The sequence below is a fragment of the Myotis myotis genome, unplaced genomic scaffold (assembly GCF_014108235.1).
Source record: "Myotis myotis isolate mMyoMyo1 unplaced genomic scaffold, mMyoMyo1.p scaffold_m19_p_17, whole genome shotgun sequence".
Classification (NCBI taxonomy): Eukaryota; Metazoa; Chordata; class Mammalia; order Chiroptera; family Vespertilionidae; genus Myotis; species Myotis myotis.
The window spans coordinates 29,000,072-29,016,032 of NW_023416321.1; the positions used below are offsets into that span (position 1 = coordinate 29,000,072).

The following is a 15,961-nucleotide window of genomic DNA, read 5'->3' on the forward strand; positions in this document are numbered from 1 at the left end:
CTTGCTTCAGAGGAAACCAAGCAGATGAACTATTATCACGGAAAGAAAACTAAGCAGCATTCTGCATATAAGATGAACAGACAAAAATCAACTGTGCTCCTATGTGCAAGTGGCCAACACTTCTTGGCCCCATGGGCCTCTCACAGGGCAGCTCCCTACACACCAACTTCACGACAGTGTGAGTGTGAGCAAGATGGAAGGCACAGAGTCACAGCCCTTTGCAGCCTAATCCCACAAGTGACATCCCATCGTGTTTCCCATATTCCATTTTGCTAGCAGCAGATCACCAGGCCCAGGCCACCCTAGAGGGAAGGGGACTAGACAGGGTGAATTCCAGGAGGTGGGGATCTTGGGACCAGCTTGGAAGGCTGCTTACCCCAGGGCTCCCCCTGACCCAGGCGCAAACTTGTTCAATACATGGAGTCAAATTTAGTCATGTTCACACTCTGCATCCGAATTTTAAGTCACAGCAAGAAAGGCTTTGCCCACTCTCATTAGTCTGTGGGTATCAGGAAGGCAGGGACTGTGTTTTGTTCCCCACTATATATATACCAGGTTGCCTGCCATCTGATGAGGAAATAGATTTGTTGAGTGAAACAAACAAAAAAAAACAACCAGAAGGAAATACATCTAAAAGCTTACTCACTTGCCAGAGAGGGACAGAAATAGAAGCCCAATGAAAGAATTCTACTATGAAGAGAGAGGTAACATTACACAACATCATGTGGAAAAAGGAAACAAAATCAGAAACCTTACGAACCCTATATAATAAAAGGCTAATATGCAAATCGAACAAACTGCGGAACGATGGGTCTATGACGCACACTGACCACCAGGGGGCAGATGCTCAACACAGGAGCTGCCCCCTGGTGGTCAGTGCAGTCCCACAGGGGGAGCGCCGCTCAGCCAGAAGCTGGGCTCACAGCTGGCGAGTGCAGTGGCAGGAGCCTTTCTTGACTCCTTGGCAGTGCTAAGGACCCCTTGGGGGGTGTCCGCCTGCAGCTTCCTCAACTCTATTGTTCATTCACCAGATAGTCAGATGCTCACGCACGGTCCCACATGGGGAAGCCTAGGACTCCATAATTCTGTGTGCTAGCAGGTTTCTTTGTTGAGACCTTTCTTACCTGTGCAGAAACTTCTCGTACGCCTGGCGGAAGGCAAATCCTGCCCGACGCACCCTCACGTTTTCCAATAGTCCAAGGTATTCAACCTGATGCCGGCAGCGCTCATCATCAAATACCTGCGGGGATTTCTTGTCATTGGGTTTGATGCAACGTACATAGTAAGGTTCCTAAAGAAATCAAGCAGCAAATGGTGAGTTTCAGAAAAACCACAGGCCAACGGCACTAACAAGCTAGTCTAATTTTAAAGAGTGAAATGATTCAAAGCTGAACTATGGTTCCTGTGACGGACTGCGCATTTCTGATTCACCTTTATTGCTATGGCAGCCTTTTGGGACCCTGACCCAAAGTGAGAGGGGGTAACCCCTGACCTCCTCCTTTTCAAGCCCTAGTGTCTGTGTCTGTCTCACTAGCCCCATGAGGTTGTCGGAACCACTACTCAAATCCCATCCACTTGCTCTGCAGTTGGCAAATTCCCCGCAGAGAAAGGAGGTCTCAAACCTGGGCTCATCTCCATGGCTTCCGGCCCAGGAGTTCTCCACTATCTTGTTGTCTCTCCAGTGTCTTTAAGCAGAGGTTTTGCATATTTTATTTGCGTTTCCTACATGTCCCCAGCATGGATGTGAGTTTAAATGACCTAGTCTGTGGTTACTAAAGTAGAAGCCCTAATGTCCTCATTTCATACATCAGATGCCCGGAGACAACACCAGAACAAGACCACTTTAAACTAAATTGCTGGCCTGAACTTTCTCAGGCTACCCAGGTAGTAAGAATGTGGACTGCAAACCTCATAAAAGCTACCTTATGATGATAAATTCTCAAGGGATGTTCACCTACCCCCTCCTGGCTCACTACAATTTCCCTTTCAGATAATGAGGGATTGTTTCTAGTTCACTCTAGATGTAACTCTTAGAGGAGGCAGGCTGTCCCCTGGAGACCCACACGTGTGTGCGTGTGCGTGTGCGTGTGTATTATCTCTTATTAGACATCCCACTTCCAGGACCTGGTTTGAATTACTATATTCAAAGTTACCTCCTTCAACAAATCCCCACGGAGTGAAAGGCAGCTTCAGTGCTGTGACTGTTTTTCCTTTTATTCAGTTAACTTCTGCCTTGACATGGCCCCTGGCCTGCATATTCCTTGCTTTCTTGTTAGTTCATGGCTGCATTCAAGAAGTTGGTTTTTATAACTTACCTCACATTTCAGTTGCCTTTGGTGGGCAGTATTACTCACATGTATTTTGGAGACCTTTGTTTATGTTCCCCGGTGAAACTGACCTCTAATTCTACTTTCTAATATTAACCTGTACTAAGGCAATGCTCATCTCGTAAAATGAGTCAGGTAGTGGCCTCTCTTCTTCCCATTCTCCAAACCAGCTTATATACGATAGGGATTATTGGCGCCTCGAAAGTTTGCATAATTTATCTGTAATACCACCTGGGCCTGATGTTCTTGGCAGAATTCGGGGAAGGCAGACTTCTGATTAGTGATTTAGAATACTTAAGGTTACTGATTTATTCAGGTTTTCTATTTCTTCTTAAGTTAATTTTGGTAATTTATTTTTCTAGAAAAATATCTTATAAATTAATTGGCATAAAATTGTTCATAATATTCTAATGCTTTTTTAAAATATGTTTTTTAAAAAATATATGTTTTTATTAATTTTAGAGACAGAGAGGAAGGGAGAGAGAGAAACATTAGTGAGAAAGAAACATCAATGGGCTGCCTCCTGCACATCCACCCCTGGGGATTGAGCCCACAATCCGGGCATGTGCCCTGACCGGGAATTGAACTGGCAACCTCTTGGTGCACAGGGCAACGCTCAACCAAATGGGCCAGCATCGGCCAGGGCTCTGATGCTTTAAAAACCTCTATAATATATGAAGTTGTATCCTTTTCTCATTCATAATATTGTGTTTTTAAAAATCAGTTTTACTCAAGGTCTATTTGATCAAATTTCTTATCTTCCTATTACTTTGAATTTTTGCAATTAAAAATATTATTTTTTTACTTCTTTCTTCAGATTTTATTTGGAGTTTCTTTTCTGACTTCCTGAGAACTTAGCTCATTAACTTTCAAGCTTCCCTCTTTTTTATACAGGCATAACAAGTGGACCTCTTTTGCAGTTTCCAACAAATTTTGACAAACTCTTGGTCATATGGTTCCAGGTATTTTGTAATTTTCATTGTTATTTCCTCTTCAACTGAGTTAAGAGAACATTTGTTAAGTCCCTAAGCACATTACATTTTTTTAATGCTGATTTTTATTTTACTTGCTATGAGTATGGAGTATATATCTGTACATACGTTTCTTAAATAGTTAAGACTTCCTTTGTGATCTTGCATGTGGTCAATTCTTGTAAATGTTCCACTTATACTTGAAAGGAATATATATTTCCTATGCCCTGGGTACAGAGTTCTTTTGATCTATTAGATAAAAGTTTAAATCTGGTTTACAAAGCTTCTGCATTCTTTTTTTTAAAATAAATTTATTATTGTCTATTGATTTTTTCGAGAAAGAGGGGAAGGGAGAGAGAAAGAAACATCGATTTGTTGTTCCACTTATTTATGCATTCATTGGTTGATTCTATGTGCCCTGACCAGGGATCGAACCTGCAACCTTGGTGTATCAGGGGACACTGTAACCAACTGAGCTACCCAGCCAGGACAAAGCTTCTGCCTTCTTACTAAGGTTTTTGTCCCAGCTCCCATGTCTATCAGTTTGGGGTAGATTTGGTTTGAAATCTCCTGCTAGGACTGTGTACTTGTGCATTTTTCCTCTAAAAAATGTCAGGTTCCTTTGCTTTATAAAGTTCATGAATAATCATGGCTATGTTATTTGGCACCTAGTTCAAAGTGACTTTACTGTCTTGCATACCTTCATTTTATTATCAGTCTCTTTATCTGTGTTAATACTTGTTTTTCTTTTAAATATATTTTATTGATTTTTTTTACACAGAGGAAGGGAGAGGGATAGAGAGTTAGAAACATTGATCAGCTGCCTCCTGCACACCCCCTACTGGGGTTGTGCCCGCAACCAAGGTACATGCCCCTGACCGGAATCGAACCTGGGACCCTTGAGTCCGCAGGCGAACGCTCTATCCACTGAGCCAAACTGGTTAGGGCAATACTTGTTTTTCTTAAATTCCATATTCTCTCACACTAATATTGCTTTTAACCAGTTTTTTTAAAATCTACCTCTTTGTTTATAATATTCATGCACAGTGTTAATTAGGTATTTTCACCTATCTACTCTGTTTAGTCTATTTACATTCCTGGTGAGTACCAACTATATAGATTTATTTCTAGCACACTATTTTGTATTTTCTAAATGTAATCCACATGTTCCCGTTTCTGCCCCGGCCATCTTCCTGCCTTCTATTGTCTATATTCTTTTGCTTATCCCTGCTCTCTCCCTCATCCCCCATCTCCATAAACACCCAGATTGCGGAGCTGTAGCAGACTGTTAGGGCAGTTGCCTACCTCACATCCAGTATCTTTCTCCTACTTTGAAACAGAATAGTTATTTTTAGCTGGGTGTACTGCTGACTAGAATAAAAATGCACTTCCCAGCTCCCCTGTCAACGAGGTACAGCAAGTGAGATGTAGCTGAAGGGCTGTGGGAGACTTCCGGGAAGTCTCTTTATTCTTTATTTTTTAATATATTTTTATTGATTAATATATTTTTATTGATTTAATATATTTTTATTTTTTCAGAGGAAGGGAAAGAGAGAGAGAGAGAGAGAGAGAGAGAGAGAGAGAGAGAGAGAGAGAGAGAGAGAAACATCAATAATGAGACAGAATCATTGATCAGCTGCCTCCTGCAAGCCCGACACTGGGATCGAGGCCACAACCGGGCCTGTACCCTGAACCAGGAATCGAACTGTGACCTCTTGGTTCATAGGTTGACGCTCAACCACTGAGCCATGCCAGCTGTGCGGGAAGTCTCTTTAAAAGGGAGGGAGCTTGCAGTACATCCATCCTGGGCCAGGAGGATACATGATAAGCACAAGGATGGTGGAGCAGAAAGACAAAGGAACCTGGGTCTCGGATCACCTTAGAGCTGCCGTACCAGTCCCGGGCACCGCCTCCTATACTTCATTTACAGGAGAGAGAACAAATGTCTCTCAAGGCTAAGCTATGAACTGGGGTCTCTCTTTTTTTCTCAAATATATTTTATTGATTTTTTACAGAGAGGAAGGGAGAGGGATAGAGAGTTAGAAACATCGATGAGAGAGAAACATCGATCAGCTGCCTCCCGCACAACTCCCACTGGGGATGTGCCCGCAACCCAGATACATGCCCTTGACTGGAATCGAACCTGGGACCCTTCAGTCCGCAGGCCGACGCTCTATCCACTGAGCCAAACCGGTCAGGGCTGGGGTCTCTTTTATTAGCAGCTGAATGCAATTCCTTACACAGACACTACAGACCAGCCGTGGGCAAACTACGGCCCGCGGGCCGGATCCAGCCCGTTTGAAATGAATAAAACTAAAAAAAAAAAAAGACCGTACCCTTTTATGTAATGATGCTTACTTTGAATTTATATTAGTTCACACAAACACTCCATCCATGCTTTTGTTCCGGCCCTCCGGTCCAGTTTAAGAACCCATTGTGGCCCTCGAGTCAAAAAGTTTGCCCACCCCTGCTATAGATGGTTCTAGTATTTTAATTTTTTTTAAATGCAATTTAACTACTGATTTTAGAACCGTGGTTCTTTTCTAGTTAATTAAATAAATCTAATCTATTTTATAAAATCCTCTGTTCAACTCTAGTTCCTGTGTTGCATGCTTTCCCGTTAGGGTTGCCTCCCTTCTTGCTGGGTGAGGCAGGTTGAAGCTGACATGCAGAGAAGCCGAGAGGCAATAGGAAGCGTTCTAATGAATTCTAGTCTGTACCCCTCCTGCTCCAGAGGTTTGATTATATAAACCAACAAATTGCGCTTATTTGTTGTCACTTGAGGCCAAAGAATCCTGATGAAAATAAATAGAAAGCACCCTAGCCGGTTTGGCTCAGTGGATAGAGTGTCAGCCCAAGGGCTGAAGGGTCCCCGGTTCAATTCCGGTCATGGGCACGCACCTCACTTGCAGGCTGCGGAAGGCAACCAATCGATGTGCCTCTCTCACATCGATGTTTCTCTCTCTCTGTCTCTTCCCGTCCCTTCCACTGTCTCTAAAAATAAATGAAAAAATATCCTCAGGTGAGGATTAACAAAAAACAGACAAAAACCAGAAAGCTACTGAACAGACATGTTCTTCTGGCATTTGCCTAATTCATCCACAGGGAAGGCACCAGAAATGGAATAGATTTAAATTCTTAGAGAGGAAGTTGATTTTTTTTAAAAAAGGATAATAATGAAGAAAAGACACAGGAAAAGCACCAGAAGAGAAAGATAAAAATGAAGGAATTAAAAATAATGAGTCCCAGAATGCTGCCTAATTTATCAAAGTTGTCAGCAGCAGTAGTTGAAAGTAAAAATATGTTCTTTACGAAAAAACAGACTAAAGTTACCAAACAGGATTGGATCTCACAGGAGTAATAAAAAGCAGACGTAATGGTCAATAACACAACTTTTTATTTCAACTATTTAAAACAACCTGAGGATAATTCTTAAGTACCAAACCTCCTCTTAAAACTCTATCTGGTCATTTTGTATTCAGATATAATATACAGATGGTGTATTACAATTTAGTTCAAGATTTTTTTTTAAAAGCCAGCCATTGGTGTCAGCCCAGGGCAGAAGTTCAGGCATATGATATAATTCATAATTAAAAACAATTTTACCTGGGACACAAACAACTGTTTTACCTAGCCCCAAGAAAAGGATTACCTTCGATGCAAGGTTGTCCACTAAAGCGATCATAGAATTCTTAAATAAGGTGGCAGCGGTCAGAGGGCGCTTGGTCACCTCCGTGATGCTCAGTTTGCCTTCGGGCCACATATTCTTCAGCACAGGATTTGAACTGAGAAGCACAGGAAGAGCAATTCAAACAGGCTGAACAAGAACTGCTAAGCAATCCTGTCGGACGTACCCTGGGAGGTACGACTAGACCACAGACTGAACTCACAAGGCCTAATTGGAGAAACAATTCCATCCAGAAAATGATGCTAAAGATGTGTCCAAACTGTACTGCATTAAAAAAAACCTCTTTGAAGTGACATCTATATTATTATGATCTAATACCCTCAAGGAGTTAACATAGGTCTTACAATCTACACATAAAATAAAATAGTCTGGGTGGTAGTTACAGGAATGAGTGCAAACCACTAGCAGGGAAATGACTCTCAATGTTATGGTAGAAAACATGAACACCAAAGTATCTTCTGATTGAAACAAATGTTCACACAGCATAGGTGACACCACAAACAGGCAGGTCTTTCCAAAAGTACAGTGAGGAAGGTAAAATAACCATCCCCACACCGTCTTCTAGAAAGTCCCTCGCCTGCAGTTGGATTTATGAGCCACTTACAGGTAGCACTGGCGGCTATAATCTGTCACTGAGGTGACACTAAGACGGCTGTGATCCAATTCTTGAAAGTGCGCTTCAGGCCAGCGTTCGTGCTCACCACGGAATAGTCATTATGTGGCTCCGTGGAGATATTTTTAAAAACCCGTGGGGTGGTCTCAACTCAGATTTTCTTCCTGTTTCATTTCGGGTGCTTTTGATTTTCAAAGATTGAAATGTGAAACCTTGCTGGCTTCCTGGAAACTTCTCTCTTGTCAGATTTTTTTTTTTTTTTTTTTTAAATTGGGGTGAGACTAGAAAAGAATTAACATGGGCATTTTTTTTTTGCTAATGGTGTTTACTACGGCCATCATTTTCCCCACTTTTCTTCTCCTGGTATAAAATTGAGAAAATTGAGTTGGTTTCCCAAATACCTAGTAAATTTCTATATAGAGCAGCTCAAAATAATTGCTGCAAACATGCTAAGGACCGATGAGGTGAGGGGAAGATTTACCGGGTCTCTGAGTGAAGACAGAGCCACACTGCTGACCCTCCCTGCCGCTCGCAAGAAAGTGGCTATAAAATAATGCACTGATCTGTGGCTTATGGACCCAGTTTTTTCACTTTCTAGTTTTATTCCATAAATTTCCAATGATATGCACATCAATAAAAATAACCACATCAACCTACATGGTTTCTCCTTAACTTTTCCATTCTAATCTTTAGCAGAGAGAGAACTTAAAGTGGTGGTTCTAGACATTTAGTACACATGAGTGCGGGATGCCTTCCCAACACCTACTGAATACAATTTCCTGAAAGCAGAGCAGGTGTCCTTTGAAAATTCTGGTGTGAGCAGTTTCTACTTTGATCTAAGCAGTTTCTACCCCAAATACCACCTTACTCACTGTTGGCCATTTATAGAGACTCTTGTACTACCTTGTCAGTTAGGGAGGGGTGCTGAAAACGAAGGAACTAAGACATTTATTATTATACTATTAAGCAGTTGGATTGACACATGACGAGTGAAAATAGACACATACAATCATTTTACAGAGAAAGCACTTTTGAGCCAGGAAGTCATGAGTATGATATTAACAAAATAATTTTCAAACATTTAAAGGAAACTTTTTCTGGGACCCATGCACTATTGCTGGGAATGAAGACTGGTGCAGCCACTATGAAAAACAGTATGGAGTTTCCTCAAAAAATTAAAAATGGAACTGCTTTATGACCCAGTATTTCCACTTCTGGGTATATATTTGAAGAAAACCAAAATACTAATTCAAAAGAATATATGCACTCCTATATTTACTGCAGTATTACTTATAATAACCAAGACATGGAAGCAACCCAAGTGCCCATGAATACAGACGAGTGGATAAAAACAGCTCTGGTACGTATATACAATGGAATATTACTCGGCCATAAACATGAATGAAATCTTACCATTTGTAACAGCACGGATGGACTTAGAAGGTTTTATGCTAAGTGAAATAAGCCAGACAGAGAAAGACAAATACTGTATGATTTCACTTGTTTGTGGAAGCTAAAGAACAAAATAAATAAACAAACAAAACTGACACAGACTCATAGACACAGAGAACAGGCTGATGGTTGCCAGATGGGTGGGGCATTGGGGAGGATGGGTGAAAAAGGTGAAGGGATTAAGAAGTACAAATTGTAGTTACATAACAGTCACGGGGATTGAAGTACAGCATAGGGAATATAGTCAATAATATTGCAGTGACTATATATGGCGTCAGGTGGATACTGGAAATTTCGGGGGAATACTTTGTCAAGTATAGGATTACCTAACCACTAGGCTGTACACCTGACACTAATACAAAATAATATTGACTGTAAACTGTAATGGGGGAAAAAAAGGCATTGCTACTGATAGCTCAAAATAAATATATGAATAAACAAATAAACAAACAAACTAACTAACTAACTAAAGGAACCCTTTCTTTAAAAGGGAAACTTAGTTATCCAGAAACATGGTATGTTAAGGCAAGGCAGAACTTATCTGGTTAAGAAAACAGAAGTGATGAGCAAAGTCTGTGCACCTGGCCTGCCACTGATTTGCTTTCTTCCTCCTTTCATTTACACACACACACTCAGACATATGCACACACACACACACACACACACACACACATGCATGTATACTCTGAAGGTCTACAGAACTGGAGATCCAAGTTCCTTTAAATATATACAAAGGAAAAAAGGATGGAAATTTGGGAGGCTATTTAGCCATGGAAGCACTGATGTGTCCAGAGGCAAAGGTAGCCCATCCAAGCACCACCCAGGAGGATGGTTTTTGCCTGAACAATTTCAAGACTTCCCACCCCACTGGCAAGGCCTTTCCTCTGATGGATATCTGTACAGTAAGTTGCAGTCAACAGATATTTAATCTTTTTGCACCTTTGACAAGATCATCCCTATTGTGAAATGAATTCATCTTCACTTGACGCCTTTCATTGTTGGATTTATCGAAGTTCCTTTGTTCCGACTCTGTGTTTACCAAGAGATTAAACATTCTGGATTTTATGAGTAATGTTTTTCAGTCAATTAATAAACTAGAATTCTCACTGCTGTTTTGACTTCCCTAGTGGGTTTTCCAATAGGAAAAAAAAATATAGCTTGTCATACCAACGCAAGTATTCCATTCCACATGACCATTAGGTTTTCCTCTGGAAATAATCCACAGGCTGTTCCGTTTCTTCATTTGTCCTGTGAGCTCAGGGTTACGTGGAACCACCGCTGGGAGGTGGAGCTGTTCCGGGGAGCTGAACTTGGGGCCATGATGAATTCCCGAAGGTAAGGAACGCCACCTGGGGCAGTCTCCTTGGTACACAGCCCAGCTCTGCCTTCTTCCCTTAGCAACAAACCCACAGACATTGCCACTGGCCAACGAAGGCCATTTTTTCTAATCTGAGTTTTTGACATTTTCTACACAGAGCCATGCCAGACTCTGTCCTTTGTCCCTCTTACCTGATAAGTTACGAACTGAAACTCCTTTCTGAAAGTCCCTTTTCCCCATGGCCAGCTCTTACAGGGTCCCCTCTGTCTGTAACATCCTAATGGCACAGCTCCATCAGCACTCCTGGTGGCGTGCACGCAGATGAACCATTTCACAGCAAAACTGCTGGAAACAACAGTCTGGACACAACGTTGCCACATTCTCATTTTCTCCATTCCCTGGAGCCCACTTCCATCACACATTGGCCGTCCACAACTCTACGGAGACCGGTGCTCTCAAGAGTCCCACTGATGTTCATGTCAGCAAACCCAACAGTGCGTCTCGGTCCTCGCCTCACTCTGCTTTGGGCGGATTTTTGACACGGTTTATACCTTTTTCTTCTCAGCGCACCTTTCCCTTGGCTTGGCCTCGCTGACACCAGGTTCCGAGTTTTCGTCCTGCGTCGCTGGCATGCTCAGTGTCCTTTGCTAGTTCCTCCTTTCTTGACTCTAAATGCTGGAGCGTCTCAGGGGTTCTTTTTTTGACCTCTCCTCTCTCTTATTTTTAAATCTGTGTTCCCCCTAAATCCAGTCTTAAGACTTTAAATACTATCAATGAATTGATACCCCAAACCCCACCTTTACCCTGAGTCCCAGAGGCATACATGCAATTGCCTATTTGGCATTTTCAACTGGATGTTCAATATCATATGCACCTCCGGCATAAGATATCCTAAACAAAGCTCTCGATTTCCCTCACCAGATTAGCTCCTCCTCCTGTCTTCCCCCATCAAGCATCCCTTCCCTACTGCTCAGGCATCGGCTTGGATTTCTGTTTTTCTTTCGCATCACACATCCCATTCATCAGCAAGTCTTGTTGGCTCTACTTACCTACTAGCACCCACTCTGACCACCTTGCATCATCTCTGTCACTACCATCCAAATCTCAGACTAGTCTCCTAACTGGTCTCCCCAGTTCTACTCTTGCCCTCAACAGTGTGTGCTTTATAAGGTAGCCCTAGTGATTTGTTTAATGTATAAATCACATCTGATCATTAATTCCAATGGCTGCCCTTCATTCTTCCGCCTTACCCCGGCTCACAGACTCTTCATAACCCAGGCCCCGTTGGCCTTTGTAAATACTCATTCCTTGTCACTCTCCCCATCCCTCTTTTTTACGCCACAATGACCTTCTGGCTGTTCTCGATGCTCCCAACTCATTCTTACCTTAGCACCTTGGTACTAGCTGCTCTCTCTACCTGAAATGCTCTTCTTCCCCACTGTTCACGGCTCACTCCCCCACCTCATTCAGGTCTCTGCTCAAATATCACCTCTTTTAAGAAGCCTTTCCCACCACCCTACCTACAATGCCTCCCCTGCCCTTCCTTGCTTGCACCCTTCAATCTTTTTTTTTTTTAATCCTTGTTGAAACAAGGCCACGAGAAATTTTGGTTGCCTCCCCCGCAAAAAAAACTGGGAGAGAGATCACCCTTCAATCTTTTACCTACTTTATTTTTCTTCACAGCACTTGTCACTACCTGGAAGTTAGCTGTCATTTTGTTTACTGACTGCCCGCTCTACTAATATATAAGGTGCAAGGGGGCAGGGACTTTATCTAAATTTCTCCCACAGCTGTACCCCAGAGCATGGAAAAACGTGTGGCTCAGAGGTGCTCAGTACCTCCACTGACCAACTGACTGAGGAGACTTGATAAATGAGTGTCTACAGTTCTCTAACCCCATAGAAGTAGCTGGCTGAGCATCCTTTCTTTATGGCCTTCTTTCCGAAGTATCTTGCTGGGTTTGAACTTGTTTTTCCCCCTTTTCTGGGATTGTGAGAAGATTCTGTCCACTCAGGATCTACCATCACTGATTCCGGCTGCCAATCGGACAGCAGAGGGACCTCTTCGTCGGGGCAAAGACACTACAGTGGGAATCGGAGTGTGTAAGGTTTTCAGCTGTGCCAGAGGTTATCTGACACCTTCCATTCGCCACTGGCCCGGCCAGGGACTCCTCCTGAATATTCTGGTAGGGGGTGCCAGAAGGATGGCACCAGTAAACAGAGAAACTGAGGCCACCCAAGGGCAATCAAAGAAAATCATATTCATAGCAGGTCCCTGTCCTAAGCCTACTGATTGTTATAATTACAGAGTAATATTTTATTAAGTCTGATCAAGCAGAACTAGAGAATTTACCAAAAAAAAGTCTTAAAATCGTCACATAAAAATAATCATGTGCATATATACTGTGCGATATATGTCAAAGTGTTTCATATAAAGATAGTAAAATTTAACCCTACCTGTTATACATCAGGCGCTTGAAATCTTGAAATAAAGTGTCTTTATTTTTGTCAATAAAACCGATGACAGAATAGCTAACGGAGGAAAAACACAGAAAATGTTCATTACTCACCAAGCAAGAGCCACATGTAAAGCTTTTCTAGAAATCTACAACACCCTCCCACTGGTAATTATGCAGTCAGTTTATGAGGCTGATTCTGTCCTCAAAGTCCTGTGTTAAGGAACATCAAGTTTTACCTCCTAAATAAAGGGGCTATTGTTTCTATTCTTCAAAAGCAGAGCAAACATCATTACCATAATTACAATTAAGATCATTTTCTACTGGCTTACTGCTTACCTCAAGAAGATGACTCTTAAAATACAGACAGCTGTATTTATCATCCAGCATTACTAAGATAAAAGCAAACCAGCGACACACAGGAACTAAGGGCCTCATCCGTAGGGAGGTCAAGGGGCTTGCCTAAGGTTCGCTCAGTGTGTTCGGGGTGGGATAAAAGAATCCAAGGAGAGCCGCAAAGGATGGTAAGAGCTGGATAAGCAGAGGAGAAAGCAGAAGGCAGATCACACAGGGAAATAGATTAAACAAAGGGAAGGAAGCAGGCACATGCATGACATTCTTGAAAGAAAACAAGGAGGCCAGTGTTCATGGTCTGGAGCATTAGTTCTCAACCTTCTGGCCCTTTAAATACAGTTCCTCATGTTGTGACCCAACCATAAAATTATTTTCATTGCTACTTCATAACTGTAATGTTGCTACTGTTATGAGTCGTAATGTAAATATCTGATATGCAGGAGGGTCTTAGGCGACCCCTGTGAAAGGGTCGTTTGACTGCCAAAGGGGTCACAACCCACAGGTTGAGAACCGCTGGTCTGGAGGAAGGGAGATGAGTAAGGTCTTGAAAGCCCAGTAGTTGGTGAGAAAGGTGGGAATGGGACCTGTTCTGCTGCAGTGACGGACATGGCCTCTAGGTGGCGCACACTCAGGGCTGGGGGTATAAAAGTCATGGAGGATTCTGGGTGATGGTAACTCTAGACGCAGCTGCTTCTTACAGCTCTGTTTTCTCACTTGTCTACATGTCCCCTCAACAATCACAGCAATGCACACAGTTCTCAGATCTCTAACCCCGAACCCTCGCCAATATTTCAGCCTTGCATACTTAATTCTGCAAGAAAGTCCCATCACACTATGCTGCCCATGGGGGTGGGGGGCACTTGCCTCCCCCACTCTAGGTCTTCTTCCTAATACCTTCAAGCCATTTTTGACTGAACCCTTGAAGTCACCTGACTCAATCTATTGTGTAATGCATAAAACTCAAACTTCCAAGCCCGTATTTTGGGCCTTGAAGACTCATTATGATTTGATCTGAATCTATTTTTCCAGGCATTTCTACTTGTCTTTGCTACAAAAAGGACACACGCTTGTCAAATGGACCCAGTAGCTATTTCCTGAATGTTTAGCACTCTTCCCACTTGTTCCTATAAAAATAATCCCCAGCATCCAAGGACTGCATCAAGGACCTGAGGCAGCATCGGCTTCCCTGGGTGTATTACACACAGCTAGAAGGATGATATCATTTCCTTATTCTGAATCCTGACAACAAGTCCATATGGCAACTATTTCAGACCATCTTTTATTGTATCAATGTAAGCATGTAAATGTGTGTGTATATATATGTGTGTAAGTATTTATATAGATAATATAAAAATGTATGTGTATAAATACATACACACACCACCATATGTGCATGTATGCATCTTACGTGGAAAGCTCTTTGTGGGCAGGGGCCACACTTTATAAAGCACCATGCACACAGAAGATGTCCAGTAAAAACCTAAAAAAAGGACTGGAGGGCTCAGCATAGAGGCAGGTGAGATTTAACACAGACACACCCAATAGGAGGAGGCAATGCGACCGTAGAGGATACACTTCAACCAAATGGGCCTAGTTGCTGAAAAGACATCTGGCCACAAAGCCTCACCCACCTGCTTTTTACTAGCTCCCAATCCCATCACTGCTCCATCCCCAGCTCCTTCCCTCTTCTGCACTCAGGGAAGTCGGCCAGAGTTCTGGAGGTCAGGAAACCTACTTATTGGCTCAGCTCTCCATGAACACGCTGTGTAACCCTGGGCATGACTCTTACACTCTCTGCATAGGTTTCCTCATCTGTAAAACGAAAGGGCTGGCCTGGTGGTCTCTAAGGCCTCTCTGTCCAGCCCTGCTTCTATGCCACTGCGAGCGAGATGAAAGCACCCAGTAAGCGAGGCCTGGGCTTTCAGTGGGAGACAGCTGTGCGGTGCTGATCTTCCCTCCTCAGTATTCTGGAATCCGGGAACAGGACCAGAAAAAGAGGAAAATGGTGCCATACCAGCCCTAATGGCTAGTGTGACAGATGGGGTGATAATTTCGAGCCATATTATTTTATATGATTCCAGAGTTTTAATTTAAATCAGGAACAGCTATTAAAATTTCTTCAGATGTCTTTTCAGCATGTAGAGATCATCATTTGCCTTTTTATAGTTGCTTCATCTCTTCCTATAATGGGTTTTATGAATATAAACAGAATTCCTAATGTAAACCATAAGGAGAAAGAACAAGAGAGGCCTTTAAACAGTCAGGAGCAGTGTTCAGTGGACAAAGCTTACTAAGTACAGTGGGCTGAAAAATGCCCCTGAACAGCATCCATGCCTAACTCCTTAGACACTACGAATGTTGACCTTATATGATAAAAGGTATGGTTATGTGAGGGATGATGAGAGGAGAAGCTTATATGGTATTACCCAGGAGGGGCCTTAATGCCTTCACAAGCGTAGTTTTAGCTTAGAAGCAGATGAGATTTAACATAGACACACCCAAGAGGAGGCAGCAATATGACCACAGAGGCAGAGCCTGGAGTGATGGGGCCACAAGCCAAGGAATGCTTGCAGCTGCCAGAAGCTGAAAAAATGCTCTTCTCTAGAGTCTTCAGAGTGTGGCCTTGCTGACACCTCGAATTCAAACTCCTGGCCTGCCGAACTGTGAAAGAATAAATTTCTCCTGTTTTAAGCCATCAATTGAAGGTAATTTGTTACAGCAGCCCTAGGAGACTAAAATGCTAAGGTAGTTATATTTTTTTAGCTATATTTTCTTGTCAATTT

At 42.6% G+C, this 15,961-nt stretch overlaps 1 protein-coding gene across 5 annotated transcripts in view; it reads right to left on the minus strand.

Moving 5' to 3' along the window:
- MYO1D (myosin ID) overlaps positions 1-15,961 on the minus strand; it is a 268,215-nt gene that overhangs the window by 137,827 nt on the left and 114,427 nt on the right. For 2 of the 5 annotated variants that reach the window (XR_004972856.1, XM_036340564.1), the window contains exons 13-15: positions 12,826-12,900; positions 6,951-7,083; positions 1,125-1,291 (exon numbers count right to left, since the gene is read on the minus strand). Coding sequence is in view for 2 of the 5 variants with exons in the window: in XM_036340564.1 (XP_036196457.1) it covers positions 1,125-1,291; positions 6,951-7,083; positions 12,826-12,900 (375 nt within the window). In the remaining 3 variants the exon portion in view is untranslated. Of the gene's footprint in view, positions 1-1,124; positions 1,292-6,950; positions 7,084-12,825; positions 12,901-13,163; positions 13,356-15,961 lie in introns of those variants that run through there. The other 3 variants (XR_004972858.1, XR_004972857.1, XM_036340566.1) reach the window with 3 other exon arrangements.